Source organism: Mesoplodon bidens (genome assembly GCF_964165515.1).
Source record: "Mesoplodon bidens genome assembly, chromosome: 15".
NCBI lineage: Eukaryota > Metazoa > Chordata > Mammalia > Artiodactyla > Ziphiidae > Mesoplodon > Mesoplodon bidens.
The window spans coordinates 35044856-35071364 of record NC_138171.1 but is presented as its reverse complement, the minus strand read 5'-3'; the positions used below and the strand labels follow the sequence as shown (position 1 = coordinate 35071364).

General features: G+C 45.5%; 1 protein-coding gene across 7 annotated transcripts; it reads right to left on the bottom strand.

Annotated features, from left to right (window-relative positions):
* Positions 1-1202: 1202 nt before the first annotated feature.
* Positions 1203-26349, bottom strand: STAG3 (STAG3 cohesin complex component). Of its 7 annotated transcripts, none has more exons than XM_081255227.1 (34): positions 26154-26349; positions 24861-25043; positions 23632-23734; positions 23133-23243; positions 21535-21631; positions 20733-20809; positions 20243-20447; positions 19662-19813; positions 16600-16673; positions 15527-15650; positions 14940-15038; positions 14653-14732; positions 14220-14327; positions 13837-13951; positions 13569-13674; positions 13291-13394; positions 12957-13049; positions 12758-12847; positions 12299-12499; positions 12111-12181; positions 11916-12003; positions 11358-11438; positions 11178-11270; positions 10848-11016; positions 10617-10753; positions 9520-9621; positions 8855-9003; positions 8468-8596; positions 8211-8368; positions 3736-3910; positions 3388-3489; positions 3009-3087; positions 1871-1930; positions 1203-1590 (listed from the first exon to the last, which is right to left on the bottom strand). In XM_081255227.1, exons 2-34 carry the CDS (start codon positions 25031-25033, stop codon positions 1582-1584), a joined length of 3714 nt encoding a protein of 1237 aa, XP_081111353.1. In that variant the 5' UTR covers positions 25034-25043; positions 26154-26349; the 3' UTR covers positions 1203-1581. The 7 variants fall into 7 exon arrangements, with proteins under 7 accessions (XP_081111353.1, XP_081111354.1, XP_081111349.1 ...); XM_081255228.1 differs by having other exon boundaries at positions 1871-1927; XM_081255223.1 differs by having other exon boundaries at positions 13291-13674.
* Between the last annotated feature and the right edge of the window lie 160 nt (positions 26350-26509).

Genomic DNA, 26509 nt, shown 5'->3' with positions numbered 1-26509 from the left:
ACCTTAGTTTTCCCACTCTGCTCCCAGACCCCACAGAAAAGCTCCGCTCTCTGGAACTGTTCCACTGAATACAGGCTAAAGATCCCCAGGGCACTGGTAGGCTACCTTTCTAAAATGAGACTCACAAACCCAACTTCTAGCTTTTATTTGGCAGGGAGGGAGGGTGAAGGAGGAAGAAATGAGCTTGTTTGGCTGAGTGACCTAATCACAGGAAATCATGGATCCTCCTGCAGAAACCCCTAGACTAGCTGGATGACTGTGTCCAGCCTGGGACACCACACAGTGAGAACTTGAAATTACAGCAGATGCCCGGGATAGGGAAGAACTCGAAGTCGTATTTAAAAGGAGAGCCTGAAGAGTTCCTTAAACCACAGAAGGAAACAGTGAAAGCAGAAAGAGACGACAGTGTTTTCATGTATTTGATTGCTTGTCAGAGGGAAAGGAGAGAAAAGAGGCGCTGTGCTGTTCCAGGAAGCAGAACAAGAACAAGTCAGAGTTTCAAGGAGTCCAGCATCCAGAGGCTATTTTGTGGCAGTCTGGGTGAGAGATGATAGCAGGCACTGAGAGAAGAGAGAGATCAGAGACATTCTGGAGAACAACCTGCCAGGACTTGGTGAGGAACTAGCTAGGGAAGGAAAGGATGAAGGAGACGGTGGTGTTGAGGATTTGGGGCTAGTCATTCAGAATAACTTCTAAGTTTCTTCCCAACTCTCAGATACTGAGGTTCTATAAAAGTTCAAACTATGACAGGTGTCTCTGGGATGAGGGCATGAAATTATCCCTGGAAAGAACCCTTGAGTGAAGGCTGCCAAGATATGTGGACTGGCCTGGTCTCAGTGGAGGTGAGACGGGTAGGTCCACCCTTCAGCCGATCAGGATGCTACTCTTACCTTCCCTCTTCAGCCTAAACTGTCTCCACTAGATAAACTACTCAAAGGTAGCCAGTCTCCCACTTACTAAGCAATACATCCCTAAAAGCCAGCGTACAAAGCACCTAGTGGGGGTGGGGTGGGGGGTGTGTGTGTTTGTGTGTTTGCGTGCACGCGCGTGTGTGTGTAGGGGTGCCGTGCATCTGTACATGGGACCACAGGGCTAGGCAGAGCTGCGTAGGACTCCAGGAAAGAACCTGACCTCCATCAGTTTAACAGTCTCTCAAGCCACAACCTGGAATTGACTCAAACATGTTTATTGAGCTAAATCAGCAAGGCACAAAAGAGGCTAGGAAAGACATTCCTAAAATACAGAAAAACTAATGGGCTCCTTCCATTGAACACAGGCAGTGCCCCTCTCCAATACTGAGGTGAAGCTCCCACCCCTGCAAACAGCAGAAAATAGGCACTCTGCTCAAACAGAGGGACAGAGCCATGGTGCACCAGGAAGGACAGGGGGCTTATGACTGCTCTATCCTAGCAGCACCAGAGAAAGGTCAGGTTAGAAAGGCACAGCCCACCTCTCCTTCCCCTCAGAGACCAGGGGTGGGGAAATAATAATGATTCCTTTCGCTCCGTTTCTCATTGGCCTTTTCCAAGTGGTCATGTCGTAGAGGTGGGGAGTGGAGATGGGGAGGGACGTAGGGTCATGTCAGAAGTCCTACAATGAGAAAGATGAAAGTAAGATACAGAGACCTAACAACAGACCAAAGGGCAAAGAGAAGACTGCAAGGTCCTCCAGAGGACAACTCTCATTCTCCTCCTGTACCACCCCTCCCCCAGGATACTCCTAAAGCCCCAAGGCAGCTGAGACAGCAGGCCAGGGGCTGTGGCCTTTCTTTCCACCTACTTGACAGGCACATGTGCTACCTGCCAGCATCTCGCAAGGATGCACAACTCCTCTTACCCTGCCTTCCACAGTCTGTTTTGGGGACGCTCACCTCAGTGTTCAGCTCTGCAGAATCTAAGAGGTCCAGCCCGTGCTCACTGGGGGAAGACTGCTAGAGAGAATGGGATCAAAAATCAGAAAGGTCCCTCCCCACTCCCATCACCTGCAAATAACAACAAAAGGTCCCTTTCCAGTCTCTTGTGACAAGCTTGAAGGCTGGGGTAGGTCCCTGAAGCAGCCAGGGAGGGAAGAGGAGCAGTCAGAGTGGGCAGCAGCGTCAGAGTCATCAGAGAAGTGCTTCTTCTCCCGGTCTGCCAACTGAGACCCTTAAATTTGTTCAGCTTTGGAACGAGAGAATGGGTTTTTTCCTGAGGGGACTTTAGGAAAGACTAATAGAGGCCTTGCTGTCTAGTCTCTGGGTTGAACATGTTATCTGGTTTTCCCTTTGAGCACAAGACCTCCACTCCCCTCTTCTACTGTGTCCTTTCTCCACCTTCAAAGAGCAGAGAAGGGAGCAGAACAGCAGCAGACACACAATCCTTTTTTGTTTATAAGGCTCCTTCACTTCGTATTTTGTGTAAAAGGTCCATTTTAAACATGATGGGGTTGAGAGGGGTTAAGGAGCTAACTTGATAAAGTGGTAAAACGGAAGACTTTTAGGTCTCCTCACTCGAATTCCATGCTTTTCCTACTGAACTGGCAGCATATCCTCCTGAGGAAGCAGGCGGGCAAGGGTAGCAAATGGAGTGACTGGAGGAAGAGGGACTGGGGCAGCCCTCTAAGGAGAGAGGAAGGAAGGTCGGCTGTGCCTGTGTGCGTGTGTTACGAAGAGACTTGCTGAACGGGCTGCAAGGTTGGACTGGGTGACCTTCCATCTCTATCTAGCCCTAGGACTCCCTTTAATTCTTAGGAGATTAAGAGGCAAAATACCTATAAGGGGATTGAGAGTGTGGCAGTGCTATTCCAGTCCTTTTTGGTATTTAAAATTTTTTCCCCCTATTTCCTTAAAGTCCAAGCAAAGTCAACAGCAACTTAAAAACCCTTCCTCCTTTACTCTATGATTCTTTCAAAACGTCTTGGGCAGCTTCCAAGGACAAGGCATCATCAGGAGAGAGGAGAATCACAATAGTTTCTCTCCCTCACATCTGCTTCCAGTTCTAGAGGGACAAGGGACTGTTGGATCCACTCACCTTGCCTGTACCTTGCCACTCTTCACTTGAGTCATTCTGAATTTCTAATTCTTCTTCATCCTCTTCCATCAGGCTGAGCCTCGAAACAGTGGCAAAGAGTAGAGGTTTTCAAGGACCGCTGAGAGTTTCTCAGAGGCACCCCAGGGGAACAGGGTGGGCAGTAAGCAGACCAGGGCTCCAGAGTCCCACACCAGCTTCAATCAAAGCAGCTCTACTTATATCTGTTTTATATACTAGGGTTCCATGTTACACTGGAAGGAAGTGTTCTGTGGTTAAAACAAGTCCACAAAGCACAAGCATAGAAGCAACGAGAAGGAAAGAATCCCCTCACAATGGATGACATCTGAAGTGAAGACAGAAGATGATGAGAAAAACTCACCGGGTCAGCCGGTTGCCCAGACCAGGACCCAAAGAGTTGAGTGGAGTCTGGAAATGCTGTGGACTCGAGGACCTTAACCTCTGGGCACCTAAAAGGGGCTGGCTGTTGGGAATGAAGGTGGATCAGTGACAAGGATTAAAAATAAAGGTAAAAAGAGGAGGTAAAGTGGCCAGCATGAAAGCCAGTAAAAAGCTCAGAGTGGAGGGAAAAAGAGAAAAGGTAAAGCTAAAGAAAGGGGAAAGGACCGGAGAAGAACCCGAGAATGAGGGGCGCTGTGGGAGGGAACAACACAACAGAAATGACAAGACCAAACTGGGACATCACAGCCGGGCTCTCCTGGGGGCGCACCTTTGGGTAAATGCCAATTCTGAGCCGCTGCCTTCTTCCATCTCTTCCAATCCCCCCAGGGGCTGCCTACTTTTCACAGCCGTTGAGGTGAGGGTGGGTGTGGGTGGGATACTGTTCAGCTGTAGGCTTTCCTCCTGTGATGCAGAGATGTCCTCTCTGTGCCGCCTGGAGGGGCCTGCAAAGCAGCAGAGGCACATGTTAACTGTAGACCAGGTACCACCACAGACACTTTTAGTTTTTCAAGACCTGCTCAGAATTTGGTAAGGAAAAGTTATAAAAGAAGGGAATGGAAAATCTAGATGGTCTCATTACGACACGACTAAAAACAAGTACAGCCCTATGTACTATAAAAAGTAGGGTTTACAGAATTGTACCAAGGACTTGTCCAAGAAAAGCTCATTACACAGCTTAGAAAACAAGAAGGAAAGAGACATACATTCCACAGATAAACAGTAACATACAAACATGAATGTGAGAGAGGGTTGGAGTCCTTAAGATTGAGAGGTCTCAGTTAATCAATGAAGACATCTGAAATCCTATTCATTCAAGATTTCTGTAGTGAGAAAAAGCTTAGTATGGCCTGAAATGAGGGAGGAAACATGAGGGTTAAGGAGAAACAGAAAAATGGGAGACTGGATTTTTTAGAAGCCAGAAAAAATGAGATAACTGCAATGTCAGCACAGTTCTAATATGAACGGTAAATGGAAGACCTGGGGCTCAAAATATTAAGAACTCTCTCCTGCAGAGCTCTAGAAAGGCAGAGGAGGAGAAAGAACCCCAAAATGTCTTAGAAAACCTAGGTAATGTTATTTTTAAAACATAAGTCAAGTCCATATTAGTATTTGTCAACTGTAAATGTTCATACCCCCATTATCCTCTCTCCCCACAGCCTTGTTTGTACACTGAAACCGGCAACCGGAGAGTGAGCTGCTTCTGGTTTAAGCAGAGGGCTACCGAAACAGGGAAGAGACACGTCCGTGAGCTGTGTTCCCAGAGAATAAACCTTGGGCCCCCACGTGACTCCTAATCTCTCCAACCTATTATCACTGGTGTAATGTCCACGGATTAAGCCCTGGGACCTCTATCTTCATCTTCACTGGCTTCCTTAGCCATTCAGGTTCATGACTTTAAGTACCAACTCCCACATCTATCTCAAGTCTGCCTGCCCGCACCACTCCAGATTCCTGTCTGTCCAACATCTCCACCTGTAGTAACATGGCTCATACCAAAGCCCTGGTCTCATTTCTCACTCACAGCCTTCCCCATCTCAGTTGCTATCAACTCCATCCTTCCAATTATTAGGCCAAAATCCTTGGAGTCATCCTCAACTCCTTTCTTTCTTACATCTTACATTCTTTCTTATTATGAAGTCCTATTAGTGGTATCTTGGAAGTATGCCCAGAATCTGGCTGCTTCTCACCATGTCCGCTGCTCCCCTGGCTCACACACTCTCATCTCCTGTCTGGGCCCCCACAGCAGCCTCCTCACCAGTTCCTTGGCTTCAACCCCTGCCTCTCCTTTGGTCAGTTCTCAACACAGCAGCCAGAAGGAACCCCTTAAAATTTAAGGCAAATCCTGTCACTCCTGTGCTCAAATCCTCCAATGTTTACCCATCTCACTCTGAGTAAAAGCTGGAGTCTTTATTCTGGCTTGTATGCTCTGGACTCCTATGACCTCTTTGGTCTCATATCTTACACAGTCTCCACTCAGCTATACCGGCCTTCTCTGCTGTTCCTTGAACGTGCCAGAGACATTCCCACCATGGCCTCTGGACCGGCTGCACCCTCTAGTCTGCTATTCTGATATACACAGGCACCCCCTCTTTCACTTCCTTCAGTTTTCTCCCCTGCATTCATGTTCTCTCCAAGGCCTTCCCCGATCACTCTTTGTAAGACTGCAATCCCCACCTCACCAGTATTTCCCCATCCTCTTCCACAGCATGCATCACTATCTGACACTGTTCGAAAGAAAGTTCACTGCATTATTCCCAGCACAACTGAGCACAAGGTGCTCAGTAAGTGTCTGCTGAATGAACAATGGAACCGATCTTTTCAGTTTTCTCCTACCTTTACAAACTCTGTTTTAGGCAAACCAATCTACACATCTATGTGCTTTGGCAAACTCTTAACCTTTCTATGTTCTGCTTGTGCTCTTCTGCTAGCCCATGATACTCACTCCTCCTCTGTTCAACTTATGTAAATCTTACCCATTTTTCAAGATCCAGCATAAATCCCATCTTCTTGATAAAGCCTTCATAGATCAACTAAACTTAAAATGATTCCTTCCTTCCCTGAATTCTATAGCATTCATCTGTCAAATCCCTGGGAATTTATTACTTACTGGTGACTTCATAACTTAGATTTTCTATAAATGTATTTTCTTTCTTTTCTATTAGATGGTAAGCCACTTGAGAATCCTTCATGGCCTCTAAAACACCTAACACAGTATCTTGCATATAGTATGTCCTTAGGTGGTATACAAAAGACATTAAAAGGAATTCATAACCTACCTCACAACACACACAAAAATTAACTCAAAATGGATCACAGACCTAAAGGTATTAGCTGTAACTAGAAAACTCTTAGAAGAAAACACAGGAATAAATCTTTGTGACTTTAGGCAATAGCTTAAGACATCAAAAGCACAAGCAACAAAAAAAATAGATAAGTTGAATTTCACCAAAATTAAGAACTTCTGTATTTCAAAGGACACCATCAAGAAAATTAAAAGACAACCCACAGAATGGAAGAAATTTTTCTGTACCATACATCTGATAAGAGACTTTTGTCTAGAATATGTAAAGAACTCAACAAGAAAAGGACAACCCAATTTTTAAATGAGCAAAGGATTTGAACAGACATTTCTTTGAAGAAGATATACAAATAGCCAATAAGCATGTGAAAAGATGCTCAACAGCATTAGTCCTTAGGGAAATGCAAATTTAAACTACAATGAATGAGATACCAATTCACAGCCACTAGGAGATGGATAAAATAAAAAAGACAATAACAAGTGTTGGCATGAATGTAGAGAAACTGGGGCCCTTGTACATTGCTGTTGGGATTGTAAAATGATGTAGGCACTTTGGAAAACAATTTGGTAGTTCCTCATAAAGTTACACATAGAGTTACCGTATGATCCAGCAATTTCAGTTCTTAGGTATATCTCAAGAGAAGTGAAAACCTACATCCACACAAAAACCTACACGTGAATGTTCACAGCAGCATTATGCCTAACAATCAGAAAGTGGAAACAACCTAAATGTCAATTAACTGATGAATGGATAAATAAAATATGGCATATCCACTCAAATGGAATGTTATTTGGTCATGAAAAGTTATGAGGTACTGATAAATGCTAAGCATGGATGAACCTTGAAAACATGATGCTTAGTAAAAGAAGCACACAAGGCCACATACCATATGATTCAATTTATACAAAATGTCTAAGAATAGCCAGACCCAGAGACAGGAAGTAGATTATACTGCCTAGGCTGGGGGAATGGGGAAAATGGCGAATGACTACTAATATTTTAAAATGTACACTAGGGGGCTTCCCTGGTGGCGCAGTGGTTGAGAGTCCGCCTGCCGATGAAGGGGACATCGGTTCGTGCCCCGGTCCGGGAAGATCCCACATGCCGCAGAGCGGCTGGGCCTGTGAGCCATGGCCGCTGAGCCTGCGCATCTGGAGCCTGTGCTCCACAACGGGAGAGGCCACAGCAGTGAGAGGCCTGCGTACCACCAAAAAAAAAAAAAAAAATGTACACTAGGGCTTCCCTGGTGGTGCAGTAGTTGAGAGTCCACCTGCCGATGCAGGGGACATGGGTTCGTGGCCCGGTCTGGGAAGATCCCACATGCCACAGAGCGGCTGGGCCCGTGAGCCATGGCCACTGAGCCTGCGTGTCCAGAGCCTGTGCTCCGCAACGGGAGAGGCCACAACAGTGAGAGGCCCGCGTACCGCAAAAAAAAAAAAATAAAATAAATAAAATAATAAAATGTACCCTAAAAAGCACAAACACACACCTCAAACTTGTGATTTCTAGGATATTACCACTGAAGATGAGACTATATTTATAAAAAAAAAAAGAAAATCCGTTTAAAGAAAAAACAGGTAAATTATAAGACAGGTAGTGATCTGAAGATTAAAAAATCATGAAGGTTATACAAAAGCTTTAAAAATTGGAAAATAACAAGATGTCACAGAGAAGAATCCTAAATGTACAGATTTCTTAGTTCAATCTCTGGTTTTATGATTAGTTTCTATGTAATTTTTCACAGAAGTTCGCTGTTTTTAGTTGGCTAGATAAACCTTGAAGAAAATGAGTACCCTTAATGATAGTAGGTGATCAATGAAATACTTATTTGACCAAACACAAGAGTTTGAAGGAGGCAAAAGCCAATATGCTGCTTATCTAGGTAGTGGCGATCAAGGAAGTAGCACTGGGCACCCTGATACCTGCACTCACAGCACTTTACCTTCAATGCGCCTCTTCTTGGAGCGGGGGTAGCCCTGAGGGTTGGCCTCTGCTGTACTCTCTACAGGGCTGAGGGACTGGCAGTAGGTGGTGACTGGACCCCAGGGATGGCCAGGTGCCTGGGAGACACGCTGCAGACACTTTTCCAGGTAGGACAGTCTAAGAAAGGGGTGGGATGGAGAGGCTGAAGTGGTCACAGGCCCTCGCCACACCCTTCTTCTCTAACCCCCATCTTTATCCACCCACGCCCTAACTTACAGCAGCTGCTTGTCCTGATGGAAGAGTCGGGGGGAGAACTCTGAAAGGAGCTCCAGGAATGCCAGATTTGGGGGCTGACTGGAGGAGCCAGCTGGAGGAAGCTCAGACAAGGAGAACCTGATGCCTTCCCTTGGTTGAGCAAAATCATTTTAGGAAGATAGTCCCTTCCCACTTCCCTCCCAGGGCTGAGGCATCCTGTCCAAGTGCTTCTTCCCCTGGACCCAGCCTGTCTCCAAAGGATACCCGCTCACCAACTCTACTGCGACTCCTCGGCATGCTTACCCTCCCCCTCTGAGACCTCACTCCCAGCCCTCCCTGTACCCAGCCTCTGGCTCAGCCCTCTTAGGAAGATTCAAGTACCTTGCTTTCCAACCAATACTTCCTTACTTGTGTAGCATGACCACAAGGTCACGGTTCTGTAGCTGCTGGGGTCCAAAGCTCAAGGCAAACCTCCTGGCCAGGTCCCTCATCTCGATGAAGGCTGGAAGCTCATTCAGGCCCTGGGGCCCCTGTTCCTGCAGCAGTTCTGTGTATAACTGTGTCCAGGAGACATGGCACATTTGGGAAAGGGAGGAACAAGATAGAAACAAGGAAGTATAGCATTCCCTTCTCTGCCCAGAAATCCAAAAGGGCTCGGGACACCATCTGCTATTTTTACTCTTTCTTTCCTCCTAGGACACTGACCCTATTCCTGACCCCCTTGCAACAGAGAGAGGCTTCACCCTGCTCTGTAACAATAAAAATGTCTGTAGTAACTGAAGGGGTTGAGAGAGAACAGACTAGAAAAAGAATTAGGAATTCCCTATCACTTTATTGTTGGTGCTCCCATGTCCTAACTGACGTGGAGTTTCTATGGGGTTGGGTGGAAACTGCCCACAGTTAAAAAAATACTTTTTATGGCTCTACTAACTGTGAAGGTGACTGTCATGTGGAATAAAAGCCAAAGTAAATCAGAAACTTCCTGCTCTGAAGGATCTCATGTTCTAGACGGCTGTGGGTGGGCTGCAGGGAGGGCACGTCAGGTCTGAGGCACTGGAGGCAGAAGGGTGTACCTGCTTGAGGCTCAGCAGCAGGATGTGGGAACAGTGACTTCGGTCAATCTGCCTTGCTCTAGTTAACGTTTCCTTGATAATGTCACCATAGTCATTGTAGAACTGATGGAAAAGAAGTGGAGAAGATACTGTTTGACCACAGGAAAAAACTATTTGTTTAGTTTCTTTCTTCACAGCCCTAACCGTATCTCCTTCCGAAACAGCCTTAGGTAGGGAAATGTGAACCTAAGCATAAAGCAACTCAAACTAGACCACACCTCTAACCAACAGGTACAAAGCCCCAAATAAATCAGTTTAGGCAAATAAGGGAAGAAAGTCTGCCCTGAGCCCATTTCTTGGAGAAGAAGGATAGTAAGCCTGCCAGAGCCCAGTGTCATCCAGCACCGAAGCCTTTGCTATTTGTCTCTCCCCACTAGAAGAGAAGCTCCAGGAAGGAGGAGTCGTTGACTATTTTGTTCACTGAGGTGTCCTTAGTGCCTGGGATAGTATGTTCTCAATAAAGAGAAATCAACACAATGGTGGATTGAGGAAATGAGGTATATATCTAGGTACCTTGTGAGGATTGAACCCTCTTCCATTCTTATTTCCCTTTCCTACATTACCCCATTCCATAGACTAGATTCACATAAAAAAAAAAAGTCTTGGGGCTTCCCTGGTGGCACAGTGGTTGAGAGTCCGCCTGCCGATGCAGGGGACGCGGGTTTGTGCCCCGGTCCGGGAGGATCCCACATGCCGCGGAGCGGCTGGGCCCGTGAGCCATGGCCGCTGAGCCTGCGTGTCTGGAGCCTGTGCTCCGCAGCGGGAGAGGCCACAACAGTGAGAGGCCCACGTACCGCAAAAAAAAAAAAAAAAAAAAAAAAAAGTCTGGACAAGAATAATAAGATGCTTTCCCTCCAATGAATTTCTTCCTCCTAACAGTTTTTTCTCCATTAACTATTTACTACTAAGTCTCTTTTCTTTGTCCCTTTATTCTTAACTGTTGGCCTTTCCCCCTGCTTCTCCTTTTAAGCCTGATACCATCATCTCCCCAACCTTCCTTTCTGTAGTGCTACAGCATCTGCAGCCATGGCCGTGCTCAGCTTGGCGCCCTGCTGTACCTTGTTGTAGTGTTTGAAAACATCCGAGGCTGCGTCCATCTCCAGCACCCCATAAAGCACCAGCTTGCAGAACCCAGCCAGGAGGCGGCGCCGCTGGTGCAGCTGCTCTATCTGTAAATGATCCTCCTGGGAATGACCTGGTTCACATCAAGTGCAGAATGGAAACATCAGAATCACAGATTCAGACCTCCTGCCCTATATGCCTGAGCCCCAGGTATAGAGCCCCTGTACCACTGCCCAGTCCTCCAGGCTGGATGAAGACGTGGTCCATGAGGAAGCTGGCCAGCTCAGACTGGAGAGTGGCTTCAGGAATAAAGACAAGGGGCCTAAGGAACTCTCGTCCCCCGACAATCATCTGAGGGCCGAAGATGAGCAGCAGATCACTTAACAATACAAAAGCCTGTCAGGGAAAAAAAAGAATGCTTAAAAAGGACAGAATATTGAGCAAGACAGAAATTACTTTGCCAATTTCCCCTGAGAACGGGGTTTCCTCAGACCACAGGGTCGGGGTGGGGGGGATGACTCGCGTTCTGACATACGCTCACTTGAGAAATCGCTCACCTGTTCCTGAATCTCAGGATCCACATCTGAGAGGCAGTTCTGGCATAGTTCACAGAAGGCCACCATCCTGCCCTTTAAACTCAAAAGCTGCTTCTGTGGAGACAATGGCTTCAGCGGGGAGAAATGAAGGAAGACATGGACTCCTCCATTCCCATTCCCCCTACTCAGACCCATATTCACCTGGGAAGCACCTGATTCAGAAACGTGGGTTAGTGTCCAGAGAATGGAAAAATAGACAAGAGTCAAGGCTGGTAGGATCACCTGTAACAACCAAATGTTACAAAATGAGGGTCAGGAATAAGGGGCAGGTAGGGAGAGAGAGACAGACAGGCAGATACACACAAAGGGGGGAAAAAAGAAAAAAGCAGACAAGAAGAGAGAAAATGAGATTAGGAAAGACACAGTTCCTTTTCCGGTAGAAAAAAACTGATTCTGGAAGTCTTCAGAGGATTCTATCCTGAGTAGGAATGCCACCTCCCCCTAATTTATTTAAAGTCTCCTAGACCCCCTCAATATTATCCTTGACTCCCCAGAAACAAGAGAGAATGGCTGTTTTCAGGTGCTGGAAAGTACATTCAACTTCCAAGATTGGGATGGAGGGAACGACACACATGATCAAGATCTCTCTCTCTCATCTGCTCCACAGCCCTGGGACTCGAACTGCGTGTGAGGTGGCCACCTAGAACACAGCCCTTAAAACTCCTCTCCTGCCTCCACGTCTCCAACTTGTCTACTTGCCTGGTGAGGAACCTCTCCTGTGTCCACAGCCTTCTGGAGGAGTCGGTAGCAGGGCTCATAGAGCTCCCAGCGGGTTAGGTCATGGGCACTTTGGGGGGCGGGGAGAGAAAAACGTTACACTGGAAGAGAATGAGAGGAATCAACCCCCCAGACAGCGGTAGAAACAGAAGAGGGAGCAGGAGGGGAGCTGCTCACTTGTAGAAGGCAGAGAGGCGCTTCAGGGTGGCTGCCAGACTGTACACCTCATCCTCATCTAGGAAGGACGACTGAGGAAGAAAGAAGGTCCACAGTGGGATTTTCCCAAGAACTCAGATCCACACCCCCGGCCTGGGGCCTCTCCCACACAAGTCTGGGGTGTCCCGTCATGCAGCCCCACTTCCAACCTGCAGCTGCTCTTCAAGCTCCTGCTGGAAGCGGTCAGTTAGCAGATCCACAAGTTGGCTGCGGGCAAAGTCCACCCGGCTGAAGAACGTGAACTCCGGATTACAGAGCAGATAGAGGGCATGAGCACCAGCCTCAAGCACCGCTGGTTCCACATGCTTCACCACCACCTCTTGGAGCTGCTGCAGGAGCAGCTCCAGGTGCTGAGAGAGAAAAAGGTGGGAGAAGACCGTGCTGTGGGGTCGGGGGGAGGACAACTCCTCCGGAGGGGTCTAGAGGTGGGGAGAAAAGAAACAGGGTCAAAAGCTTTAAACTTCAAGGATAAGATGCCTCAGAAACGGAAGGTTTATTGGTTTTTCTAGAATCCAGGTTCTTGAGAAAAACCGGACACTGGCAGTAGAACCTTTGGCCCTAGGACGAAAGTAGCAAAGTATAGGGAATGTGTCCTCCTCTCTCCTCACTTTCTCCAAGCGCCTGGTGCAGTAGATGTTGAGGTCAAAGTAGTTGAGAAGCTGCAGCAGGGGAGCAACCTTCTCTGCATCAGCTGAGAACTGTGGTGATTGAGAGGGAAGCCTACTTATTACCTGCTATACTGCTAATCTGGAGGCCAGTTCCTTCCACCCACTCATTCCCAGAGGCTGAGCAGTGGGGCCCCTCTACCTTGGCCAGGAGCTGGGGGAGCAGGGGGATGAGGTGCTCAGTCAGCTTCACCTTGTCGTCGGCTTGGATCTTACGTTCTTTGGGGGTTAAGCCCTGGAATTACAATCATTTGGGGGTGGGGGTAAAAGTGTGTGTACATGTATTCCTCTGCCTAATAATCTTATCTTCCCAGGAAGGAAAACTCAGCAGCTCCCTTCAGTTTCTTTCTCTGGAAATGGAATTCTTTGAGGGGCAGAGGAAGGAGCACCTGAACCTAAGACTTAAGGATTAGGACGGACAATACCTGCCTGGATTTAATATTTCTAACCAACCTACCCTGCCCCTCGTGCCATACCTTCCTCACCATGACCCGCCCCACAGGCGGGTGACCCTCGGAAGCTTGCCGGACACTGGACACAAGGATTTCTGTCAGTGTGCTCTCCTGTACGTCGCCCAGGTCTGAGGTGGCGGGAGGATGGAAAACAGAATCACAGGGTGGCCACCCTCCATCTCCAAGGACCCCACCGCCCCACCACCCGTGACACCTATGCCTTTCACAAGTCAGGATAGAAATCTCTCCTGGTTTCCTACTAGATGAGAGCTCCCCTCCCCTGGCTACCAGGTGGCACACACTCTGGTCCTTCTCCAGCAGCAGGCTTGTTAGACTCTCCCAGTCCTTCAGCTGAGGCCCCGCACAGTCCCACAGGCTGTCTACTAAGTATGCAGCGTGGTAATGGAGCTGTGGAAGAAGACAGATGTTAAGTTACTGAAGCCACATGTTAAAACTCTAGGAATTGGCTACTAATGAACCATTTCTCTCCTTCCTGCAGTGCCAGCTTCCATCCTTCTCTACCTGAAGGTCTTACGCATGAGAGCCCAACAGCTCCCTTCCATACGTCACCTCACTCTCCACAAAAAAGGACAGCAGAAGGTGGAAGAAACTCCTCTGGGAGCGTGGACTTCGGTGTTGTTCTCTCTCACCCACTGTTCTTGTCTCACACTCAGGGTAGAAGAGCCTGGTAGAGGGGACACAGGGAAAGGGCATAGCACGGAAGGAAGTAAGCAGTGCAACAGTTACCATGGAAGGAAGAAACAGTCCAAGGAGAGGATTAAAGGAAAAAGAGGCGCAGAGCTAAGGAAAGCCCCAAGGCGTTGAGAAGGGAAGGAGACACCAAGGGAGACTTTATAGGTATGAGGAGCCCTTAGAAAGAGCACCAGCAGATGATGGAGAGAAAACAAACAGATGATGGTGTTAAAGGAACAAACGAAAAGAGGCCCACTCACTTCCAGTACAGAAACTCCCCTACAGCAGAGGCCAGGGATCTATTAGAGGCATACACAACAGGGTAGATGCTCTCACAGTCTGCCTCTGTCAGCACCCCTTCCATGTTCCTGCCAGGAGAAAAGCAGAACAAGCACGTGGATATGAATGTCATCCTCTAGCACAACTAAGGCTAGAAACAAAAAGGGAAAACCAACAAGGATTAACTCACAAAGAACTTCCAAATGGAAGAGTGGAAAACAGAGGGATATGAAGAGTTAGAGAAGATAGGAAATTTGCCCCCTGAAGATCCTGTAACTCGGGAGTGACCTCTGTCTTTCAACCTGTATATGAACAAGAGTCAACCTACGATCCGTGGAGGGATAGGACTCTGGAAGGGCCTGATGCTGAAAAGGTAAGTCTGAGATGCTTGCCTCCCAACTTCCCAGGACTCACTTAAGGATAAGTGTTAGTAACCTGACGGCCTCCACTGCCACGTCATACTCTCGGTCCATGACCATGGAAACCAACCGGTCCTGTAAAAAGGAGAACATTGCTCAATAGCTCATTGTATCCATCCCAAAACACCGCTTTCTTAGAATCTGAGGGATTCCTAAAGACACGGTGTAGAAGCAGACACTGGGATGTCTATGGATATATAAAAATAATAGACATGGATAAATGAGGTGGGGAAATGGGAACCACAGACAGAGCCAAGCACAGGAACACTGTCCCGGTTTTACCTTAAAGCGGCTGGTAAAGAGCTCCAGGCGTGCAGTCCAGTCTCGGTTGCCGTACAGCCCTTTTAGAGCCTTCAAGCACTTCAGACGGACTTCTCGATGCTACTGAGGAGAAGGGAAATGTGGCTGACTCTTCCTCTACTCACCCCCACTGGGCCTCCATACTTCCCTCTCAGATTACTCATTCTGGGCCTGGGTGTCCTCTGCATCGAGGACTCTGAGATGTCTCAGAGACAATGAACAGCTGTCTTCTCACCTAAAATCCGAAAGGATCACAGCAGAATTTAGCAATCATGATTAAAAGGATCTTTTGGCTACCACCCTAGCATTTGCATTACCACCCTGTCAATAACTTTCTTGCCTTTCCATAGGGAAAGTCTTTCTCCACTCGACTGTGGTTTTGAGGCATTTAATCTCCTATATATATCTTTCTCTCTCTTAACTTATCCTACCCTCCCAAATACTGGGGGAGTTTCGAGGTTCAGTGTCTTGATGAGTTGATCACTGACCACTAGAGAAACACCTAAGTGGCAGTACCAGGAAAAGCTGAAGCATCCTAGGGAAGGGAAGAGGACTGACTCAACTCTCACCTTATCATGCAGGGTCCAGCCAATATATTTTAAATAGCTGTCAGTGAGGAAAGAGGTACTGTAGCTTTGCATCCAAGACCCAATCTCCTCAATGCAGATAGCACGGATCTCAGGAAGGACATCCCTAGGCACAGAGAGAAACTGACCCTTATTACCTTCTCTCCAAACTCACTTTCCATCCCAGCAGGTATCTCTTTGTCACAGAAGAATCTATTTTCTTGACTAAACACCAGGTACTAGGCCTTTCATTTTCTCCTCCCAATGTGAATATTTAAAAAAGTAAACACTTTCTTTCTGTAACCAACCTATAAAATAGTTGAACTTATCCTCCATGCCCCTTTTAAAAACCAATTTTGGAATTTAGCTGTCGCCCAAACTGCGTGTGCGCGTGTGTGTGTGTGTGTGTGTGTGTGTGTCTAACTGAGGTACAGTTGATATACAATATAAGTTTCAGGTACAACACAGTGATTCACAATTTTTAAAGGTTATATTTAGAGTTATTATAAAATATAAGCTATATTCCCTGTGTTGTACAATATATCCACATGTCTGTTTTGCTTCCACTTCAAGAAAAGATTACATCAGCTGAAGGGTTCTGGAAAGGCAGAGGTTGAAATCTAGGTAAGAGTAAGACACAAATACTGAGGAAAAAGTTCTTTACCCAGTATAAAACTCCCCTGCCTTTAGCAGTGTAAGGCACAGTGAAGTGGGCTATGAAAAGGCTTGCCGAGCTGTACACCCTCAGAAACGCCCTGCCTTTTGGCTCTCTGCTCTTGTCCTCTCAAGGCTCAAGCCCCAGGAAGATGGGGGAGGGGAGGTCTCAGGCAAAGCTGGAGCAGAATACTCAGCAATGCCTTACCTTCTTATCATCTCTCCCAGAAGAGTTTACATGATCCTTTGTAGGCAGGGATAAACTAAACCTAATTTGGAACATTTGTTGTTAGAGTTTCTGCCTCAGCTGCACTAGCTGTGGGACTAACCAGATAACTCAGGGTTAGGAGGAGACCTTGTCACTTCTACAGACTCTATAACTGAGGACCAGCCACTTCAATGAGAGGATCCCAGTAACTCACCTGTACCGATGTACAAAGACACCCCTGAAGAGGGCATTCATCATTCCCTCAATCTCCTCTTGATGCTCTTGGAGCTGGAGGACAGGGAGTAACAGGTCAACCTCTCATGTCCCCCAATAATATAAGGCCACAAAAATCTAAGCATGACATCCACCTATTTCCTATTAATAAGAGGACACAGTCTGAACCTCTGGTATCCTTTGTTCCCTTTTAAACCTTCTAATTTTTTTAAAAAAATTTCAGGACATTTGGCTTTATTTCCCACACGTTCATAATACTTTGATCTCCCCAAAATCATTTTTTCCCCCACATGAGAAATATACATCTATAGTAAGGTATGAAAGTTACAGGCCTCTAACTTTCTCTTTCTATGGATTAGATACCTTGGAAAAGAATATCACCTACTTATCCACTTGTGACAGTGGATAGGTCGGTGAAATCAGGCAGTCAATAGATACATCTAAAATACAAAGTTGATGAGAAGGGTGGAGTTTGCAAACGAAAGTAATTAAACTCATCAGTCAAAAGCAGCGAAAAAGAAAATGTAGCCAATAAGTTATCAGAATAGAAAAAGGTTAAACCTTCTAATTCTGGAAGAAGCCGTATAGTCAAACTAATGCCTCAGAGATTTGTGTTTGGAAAAAATAATATCCCTTCTGTGTCTCATTATTTTGACTATCTTTGGCTATTTAGAGGCCCTAGCTGGTAGTTATACATGTTTTTGACTAACAACAATTGGGAAAAATTTTTTAATAAATGCCGTTTGTTTGAAAAAAGAAGCGGAACTAACAAAAAAAGAGAAGGAAGAGATTATATCAGTGGTTCTCAACTGGTGGCTCCCAGGGGACATTCAGCAATGTCTGTAGACATTTTTGGTTGTCATAACCTGGGAAGGTACTACTGCCATCTAGTGGATAGAGGCCAGAGATGCTGCTAAACATCCTGTAATGCCAGGACAGCTCCCTAAATGCCATTGTTGAGAAAACCTAGATTAGATGAATAACAGATAACAAGGAAGCAGAATTGCAAGGGAACATTCTTTAAGACAACTGCCCCAACTCTTCAATAAATCAATATATTGGGGGAAAATGGCGGGGGGGAGCAGAGGTTCTGTAATAAAAGAGACTTAAGAAACACAACAATCAAATGTAATGCATAGTCCTTAATTAAATCCTGGTTGGAATTAACCAGATATAAAAGGTATTCTGGGGGGCTTCCCTGGTGGCGCAGTGGTTGAGAGTCCGCCTGCTGATGCAGGGGACATGGGTTCGTGCCCCGGTCTGGGAGGATCCCACATGCTGCGGAGTGGCTGGGTCCGTGAGCCATGGCTGCTGAGCCTGTGTGTCCGGAGCCTGTGCTCCACAATGGGAAAGGCCACAACAGTGAGAGGCCCATGTACCACAAAAAATAAAAATAAAAAAATTAAAAAAAGGTATTTTGGGGATAAGTGGAAAATTTTAAATACGAATTGGGATTAAAAAATATTAGGGAATCATTGTTAATATTTTGGGGTATGAAAATGGTATTAGGATTATGTAGTAACATGTTTTTTAGACGACATACTTAAGTCTTTAGGTTGAAATACCAATATGCCCATTTAAACCTAGTTAAATCTAGATTTAAATTAAATAATCTAGTTAAATCTAGATTATTTGTATGTGGTGTTCATTCTACCAGTGTAATCTATTTTTCTGAACGTTTGAAAATTTTCATACTTAAAGGAAAAGGAAAGACAGGGAGGGAAGGAGGAAAAGTGGGTCATCAATACCAAATTCTATGTAAGTCGAAAAGGGAGACTGAAAAAAGGTCACTGGCTATAGGGATTAAGAAGTCACTGGTTTGTTGAAAATAACTTGAAAGAAAAAAATGGGGATAGAAGCTAGGTAGTGAAAGGATTCAGCTGGGTATTAAGGAAGTAAGGAAATACTAAAAGGAAGGATAGAAATGGAGTAGCTCATAGAGGATAATGAAAGAAGATTCAAGGGCTTATATACATTTATAAGTGGAGAGAGGAAAAGAGTGGGTAGGGAGAGATTAAAGACAGAAAGCAGAACGATAACTGATGAAGCAAGAGCCCAGAGAAGTCCAAATAATAGGAGTCACCCTAGTGTATATAATTTAAGATTTGACACAGACTCAGTACACATAAGGTTTAAGACATACTGACGGTGAAAAGAACAAAGAGAATCAGGAAAGTATAGATCTTTCTCTAATGATTTAGCATGGAAGATATCTTTGGTGAGAGCTGGAAAACAGTCAACTGGCATAGTTACACATGATGAGTCCTGCCAACCTCATGCTGGGGGAGGTTTCAGATACTTAGGGGGAATGAGGGGGAAATCAGTGTTAGTCTCATGATAGACACAGCTGTTTGAAGGTTTAATCAGTGCAAAAGATTTTGTTGGGGTTTATGTCCTCCAGTGGTCTTCTTCAAGTTTAACAGGAAACAAAGCAAGTACCTACTATGTGCCCAACTAGGCAATTTATTCATCTCATTTAATCTTCACAAAAAGAATTATCCCCTTTTTAAAGGAAATGAAACTGAAGCTTAGAGATTACATAAGGCCATGGAGCTAGTAGCTAACTGGAACAGAATTTAAACGCAGGAGTGATCGAAAGGCCTGTGTCCCATCCATTCCTTGAAAACTTGGCCTCCCGCATCAGTGGTTGGCCTTCAGTACTCCTGTGGTAACCTGCATACTGCACACTTCACAAGAAATCAATGCTTAACCCCCTGCACAAGATGCAGGCACAACATTTAAACACCTGTGATAATAAATGCAGACAATGGAAACTGAGCAAAAGTGGAATTATAGAGAACTCTAAAATTTACTCTAAACTAGAAATGCTCTATTGAGCCCACATCCCAGAAACAAAGTGAGCATGCAATAACCTCTGACCGGAGAGGTCTATTAAACTATTGCCAGACTCCATCATTCATGATCTGAAAGCTTGCCTGGGGGACTACGCCTTAGCAGAGAACCTTGGGGACTGATAAGGTGGGCTGCAGCAGCTGTGATGGAAGCCAGGAGAGGAGGGAAGAGGCAGGGAACACTTCTCACCTCTTTGCGTTTCTCCAACAGGCTCTCCAGTCGCTCAGGTGCTCTCTGTCCTGGCCCCTTGTTTCGTTCAGCCTCATACTGACGTTGATTGTTGTCCTTGTGCAGACTCAGTTGGAGGGCAACTCTTACCAAGGAGGTCATCAGCTTCATGGCTTTGAGTCAGTACAAATAAGATAACGAGATCATTACTTAAGTCAGAGGGAGGGAGGGTACGTTCAAAAAAGAAGGAAAAAAAGGTCAGTGAAAAAGAAAAGCTAGAGCAGGGTGACCCTAAAATCCTAAGACTCACTGTTCTGGAGTGGAGTTTTTCTCTCCCTAACTCTTTTGGGCTTCCTTTAATGCTTAGCATATTCCCAGTGGTGAGCTATAAGAAACACGTTAAGGCTGGAAACTATCACTGTAATCCACTCCTTTTTACAATTCCACTAATGAGAAACTGGATGGAGGTTTGGGATAAAAGAAGCATGACCCTTTAGTAAAGAGCTAGAATGCAGGTAGGAAAGAAGATCCAGGATTGGAGAACAGAGAAAAGTTCTACCAACCCCCAAGAGAACATTTACAGAATAAAAGTGACTGCTTACCAGCCAGGGTGCTAGTGTGACGGAAGGCACGGACTTGGGAGTCTGAGAGGCCAGTGAGCAGAGAGATGAGGTTGTCCATAGGGAAGCCATCATAGAGGAGGCTATACTGGCACCGATAGACCAACGTCCTCACAAATTCACAGAAGCTGCCCTGGAACTTCTTCCAGGATGGGCCTGGAGCTGTCAGAGGATAGTCTCCTGAGTCCTATAAAAGAGTTTATGAAAAGGATGGAAAAGTTATTACCACGTCTATGAAGTCACAGGAACTGGATGTCAAAACCCAATAGTATAGTAAAAATGTATCTCTTATACCTCATTCTCAACTCTACAGGCCTATTCAGATAACGTGTATAGGTCCCTTTTGCTCTCAAGAGATTAAACTCCTGTTTCTAAAAGCTATCCTATTTCCCAGAACCAGAAAGAAGAGGATAATGGGCCTTGTATTTTGAAAAAAAGAGTGGCAAGAGGATCCTGGACTGTCTTCCTCCACCTCATTAAACTGTTCTGTTAGGTGCTGGATGATCTCCGAGTTGGACATCTTCTTGAACATCGCAGGGGTCACAGTGCCTGAGGAGTGGAGGAGACGAGATACTTAGAAGGCAAATAACAGGACACCATGACCATTTAACATATACATTTGAAGATGAGCTAGGAAATATACTGAAAAGGGCTTAGGTGGGGAATCAGAAGACCTGAATCCTAGTCATAAATCTGCTGCCATCTAACTGAGTACCTGCTATAAGGCAACCTCTCTAGAAAACCCAAGGGAATCAAACAGTGGAAAACTATGGTTAAAAATAATATTCCAAACAATCAAAAAACAAAGAAAACTATGCCAGATTCTTATAATACAACCTGCAGTCTTATAAGACTAAAGTTAGGTCATGGCCTCTGGGGACCTGGGGCCCCACAGCTTCAGTGGAGAAATATGCGATGAAGTGGCTGAGAAATAAGGAATAAGAAAATAAAAGATTATTTCATTTAGAGAAAGGAAGAGTAAAAGTCTGATGGTCCATTTTCAAATTTGTAAACATCATACAATCACATTAGCATGATTATTTATTTTTCTCCAAAGGGTCTTGTCTCCAAGCCAATACATTTCCTTACTGGATCTCTTCCCTACTTACCAATCAACAATGTAGTCGGCACTAGTTAAATAAGTGAAATTTTTCTTATGCTTTTCCCTCTCCATTTATTTAGGAAATGCCTAATCCTACACATATAAAAGGAGGAAAAGTTTTACAATATAGGAGCAAAGGCTGGGGATTAGAAAAGGGTAGGAGTTTCCTCACCTTTACATCCACATGATCGGATGAAAAAGTTAATAAGCTCCAGGAATCCTGCATCCTGGTCTTGCTTGTAGCTATCCAGCCACTCATCTACCAAAGACTAGGAAAATAATGTAGATGATTTCTATTTCTGGCAACATGACAGACTAGAAATTCTGTATAAGCTTTCTAAATGGAGCATCTAAACTTCTGATTAAAATATTAAAACATCTTTTAAAATGTATTGCTAAACAGAATGAAAGGTAAAATTCCATAAAAGCCAAAAATGAAGTGAAGGTAGCAGTTCTGAGAGATAAGCAAGCTGACTTTTGCTGAGGGGCCTCTTGACTACAGACAGAAAGTTAGGAAACTAACTTTCTGTCCAGATGGCTGCATGGAATGTAGAGCATAGGAGATAGAGCCTAAAGGGCTTCCAAAAAGAGTAGTCCAAAAGGAGGCTCCTGCAAAGAGTCACACCCTCTTGAAAGCAAGAATGAGAAATAAACCTATAAGTAAGATGGGGACAGCAAGAAAACTAGCTTGTTATGACCTTAGTGTGGGATAGAGGGAAAAATGAATTGTCCCTTGAGAATTCAAAACCATAAGCCAGTTCCCATATCTGGATTTACAGTCCAGATCCACATTACCTCTACAACCAAAATAACCTCAATCAGATAATTTAATTTAAAGTGACTCTGGAGTGTCCTCACTCAACCACCAGAAGCAAACGTAGGTTTCCTCTCTTAACAACCCATCTTCAACCCAGGCCCCAAAGAATTCCAACACATAGAAACCAGTAACAAAAATAGAAAAACTCCGTATGTTTGAAAAATTTTAATTTTTCTAAAAACTATAAAAATCCACACTATACATCAATAAGGGTCAATCTCAAACAAGTGAAATAATTTAAGTCACAGAAAACTAAAGAACGACTCACTCACTTAAATTAAGGAAAACACATTCATTGGTGATAAAATTATAATGAAAGACAAGGGAATGGTTAACAAAAAATTCATTCTACTAGTTATCTCTGGGTGGTGAGGGAACTGGGGGAGTAAGGTGGAGGGAAGATACACAAGGGTCTCTACAGCACCATTAAGGTTTCATTTCTTGAGCTGGGGCTAGAGGCCTGGGTGATCACTGAAAAAATTTTTTAATTGCATATATGCCTTACATGTTTTTAGATAGTAATAGAATTACAATAAAATTATTGAAAAAGAAATGTAAGAATACAAAAAAGATACGTGGGGAAGGAAAAAAAATTAGGTATAACTGTCAAAGTGGAGCTAAAAAGTGACAAGGGTGAACAAGTTGCCACCAAAATCCAAGCTTCTTCTCTACATTATCCAGTGCCTTTCCTTGTCTCCTCCATCAATCAATCAAGGCAAAATCTATCCTGTTCTGTGATACTATTAGGAAAGGAACATTCCCTCTCATGTAAGATCCCCCTTACATCAATCACTCCAAGGATTCACTCTGTGGTCTTATCTGCCTTTCCTGATACAGGTTACGTCCACTAAAATGTCTACATTAAATCAAGTTTGTAGGCACTTGTACTTATCTTTCCACCCAACAAGGGGTGAGATGGTATCAAGAAACAGAGGTGAGACACTCTGTTTTACCTGCATGTCACTTTTGGCAGCTTTCACAGCAGCAAAGAGATCACTGGCTGGTGGCTCTTTCTGACCATGAGCACGTACCATTTGGGACTCCTTCTTTGGACGTTTTGCCACCTAGTAAGCGTAAAGAGATCATGAATATCTTTAAAAAGTGAAAGTGACATTAACGCTCAGTCTCATCACACAGGTAGGCTTAAGCTGCCAATTCCACAGCAGAGTTTGAGTTACTGACTCAGATTAGAAATAACTGATTTTTATATTGTAAACTTTATTATTTCTAGCCTCTTGTCCTTTTAAAAGTCCCTAAGCCCCATTCCTGTTCTTCTATTCCCTAATACCCTCTTCTCTTATTCTTTGCTCTTCAAAATCTGCCTTCTTCCTACTTCTGTCCCTTAACACTTTGTAAGCCTTGTCTTTTCATCAAGCATATCAGCTGACCTCTTCTAGGTTTTCTTTTGCTGCTTCCCAGACCAGCTTCAAAAACAAAACAAAACTGACTCACTGGGGTTGTTTTGAGTGGTCGTTTTGCTGCTCTCTTCTTTACATTTCGTCTCAAGTTGTCTTCGAAGTCACTGCCTTCACCAGCTGACAAAGATTCACTATCCCTATGAGAAAGTGTGGTTCTGCTTAGATACAACACCCTAGTCCCTATATATAAAAGGGTAAATGAATTATAGTTTCTTTTTGTCTCTAACTTTACACCCCTCTCCATGAGAAAAATATATTCAGATTTTAAGAAGAGATGAGCTTACTGTTGCCAGGAAGTAGGGACAATGTCTTAAGGGAAACCTTTCACTTGAATAAAGCATTGGAGATGAAGAATGAAGAACTAAGGTAGGTGAAGGACAACCCTTTCTTAATATCCTCTCTGAATAAGAGAATCAAAAGATATTCACATAAAGAAAAAGATATTCGCATAAGCAGTGAGGGGATCACTGCTGAGTAGAGAAAAATGGCTCAGGAAGTCATGTATTACTAATACACAAACCAGAGATTAATGTGTGCCTGGTGTTAAATTTTACCCCTTGAAAACAAATTCACGTCTTGTTGATTAGGGTTAAATTTACAAAATAGATATAACCTGGTGCCAAACAGCAGCACTGACAAATAGAAATGATTCAGAAGAGACCAATTAAAATTACCATGGGATATTCTTATAACTGAAGTATAACCTTTAAAAATTGTGAATCATTATGTGGTACACCTGAAACTTATATAATATTGTATATCAACTATACCACACAAAAAAATTACCAGGGGATAAATCAGACCTTGATTAATTTTTTCCTGGAAAGATTTTTTTAAAACCCAAGACATACTCATACAATCTTCACAGCATAAGCTCATAAATGCTAACAGATAAGGACCTGTTTATAAAACCCCAAACAAAAGAACTACAGGACACCAGCTAAAAATTATACACTAGTTTTCAGGCACCAAATAAAGAACTCTTTTTCCTTTCCCCCATCTGTGGGCCCTCACCGGAGGCTGTCCGTGAACATACAAAAGTGTTCAAGAAAGGTTCAGACAAGTTGGATGATGCATTCAGAACACGATGGATTATTCCTGACGCCTCCAACACGTAGGACAGCCAAAACCCAGCCTGTTCTGAACCAGTATAGCATCTCCTGGCTTCTCATAGTCACACACGTGTTGCCACTTTACCCGTCTGTTAAATGAAAACGGGAAAATCTGCGGACAATGCAACGATGTCTCACCAACCCCACTCACCCCTCCGATGTCTGGTCCGAGTCCCTGTCATCGCGGGGCACAGCGACAGACGAACTAGAAGACGCAGACAGGCTCCTCGGCCCAGTCCCCATCGCTCTGCGCAGCGGGGAGGACCCGCTGCTCGGGGAGGAGGAGCCATGGAGCTGGGAGGACGACGACCACAGGGTGGCCATGGTGGTCCAACTGCGGGAGAGAGAAAGGGGGAAGGCTTCCTGCCCCACCACGTCTCCATCCGCAGCCCTGACGACCCCCCTTGTTTCCAAGGGAAATGCTTTGGAACTCGGGGAGTGGGGGACCCACAAAAAAAAAGATGGAGAACACACTGTAGATCAACTACACGTCAAATTAAAAAAGAAGAAAAGCACAGCTTTTATGGTTTCTCCTGGGATAAACCATAATAGAAAAGAATATTTTTAAAAACGTATGTGTGTGTATAACTGAGTCACTCTGCTGTACAGCAGAGACTAGCACAACACTGTAAATCACCTATTACTTCAACTGAAAAAAAAAAAGACGGAGACAGTCCCAACCTGAGGCATCAGGGCGTTAAAGACACCACGGCCCCAACGCCAACCTCCGGTTTGGAGTCACTCCCCAAGCACCGAGGAAGGCACACACCAGGGCAGCTTAAAACGAGAAACAAGAACTCCCCCCAACTCCCCCCCCCCACAGAAGCTCCTAGACTTCCATTTCTACAAGGCTAGAACAGGACTCCTCAAGGACCCGACTGCGACGCGCTTAACTATCTGGGGCTAGAGGCGCCATCAGAACCAGGCCGGAAACGCTGAAGGAGTCACGGAAAGCTCACATTCTCCTTTTTTTTTTTTTTTTTCCATAAGAGGGGATCTCTACTCAACGCTGGGCTACGCTATTTGGGCGGAGGAGCCGTCTAACCGCTCAGGAGAGCGACTATCAGCCTCTGGGTCTGGGATTCCTGGCCTCTGTGGAGGAGGATATGAAAAAGGGAGAGTCCTCTCTCAGGGCCAGAGTGCGGGGAAGGGCGACCGCCTGGGTCAAAGAGGAGCCTCACTGTCTGAACCCGGAACCGCGACTTCTGACCGAGCAGCGTTGAGGAAAAGTCACCACCGCGGGTCCCTCGGGTCTCTGTGGTCACCCTCCTCCCGCCAGCCCCACAGTCCGGCACGGGAGCCCGCCGCTTCCCTTCTGGTGGCAGAAGAATCCAGAAAAACGCGGGAAGGCGCGGGGCGTGCGGTGCGCAGGCGCGAGCCCAACGGCTCGTCTCAGGGCGGGCAAATTGTCGCGAGGCTTGGGCGTGTGCGAGCTCGTGCTCACCACGTTCCAGTCACGGCGCTCCGGCAGCCTCGTGCGGCCTCGAGCTCTCCAGCGTGCCGCCGTGTCACGTGGGCTCTGGCGCGCTGGCCACCTGCTTTAACTCGGCTCCTCCCGGCCCCGCCCCAGCCCCGCTCCTCTGCCCCCAGGTTCTCCCTCCATTGGCCGGGCTTCACACTGCACTAGTAAGAGCTCCTTTAATCTGGCTTCTCAACTGCCACAGGCTGGGTTCCACCCAGGCCCCGCCTTGCGAACCAAATAGCCACGCCTCCGAGGAAGGCCACGCCCTTCCCCCAGCCTCCTTAGTCCTGCCGAGTCCCGCCCCGCTGCCGAGCTTCCCCAGTACATTGGCTTAATTT

Bases quoted from the DNA above. Each gene is read 5' to 3' on its own strand.
- STAG3 (XM_081255223.1), bottom strand. From the start codon at position 25,033: ATGGCCACCCTGTGGTCGTCGTCCTCCCAGCTCCATGGCTCCTCCTCC. The intron at 13,675-13,836 runs GTGACGTATGGA...CTTCTTCCACAG, and splicing joins CCTTTTTTGTGGAGAGTGAG to CTCCATTACCACGCTGCATA. The intron at 12,848-12,956 runs GTAGAGGGGCCC...CAATCACCACAG, and splicing joins TCCCCCAGCTCCTGGCCAAG to TTCTCAGCTGATGCAGAGAA.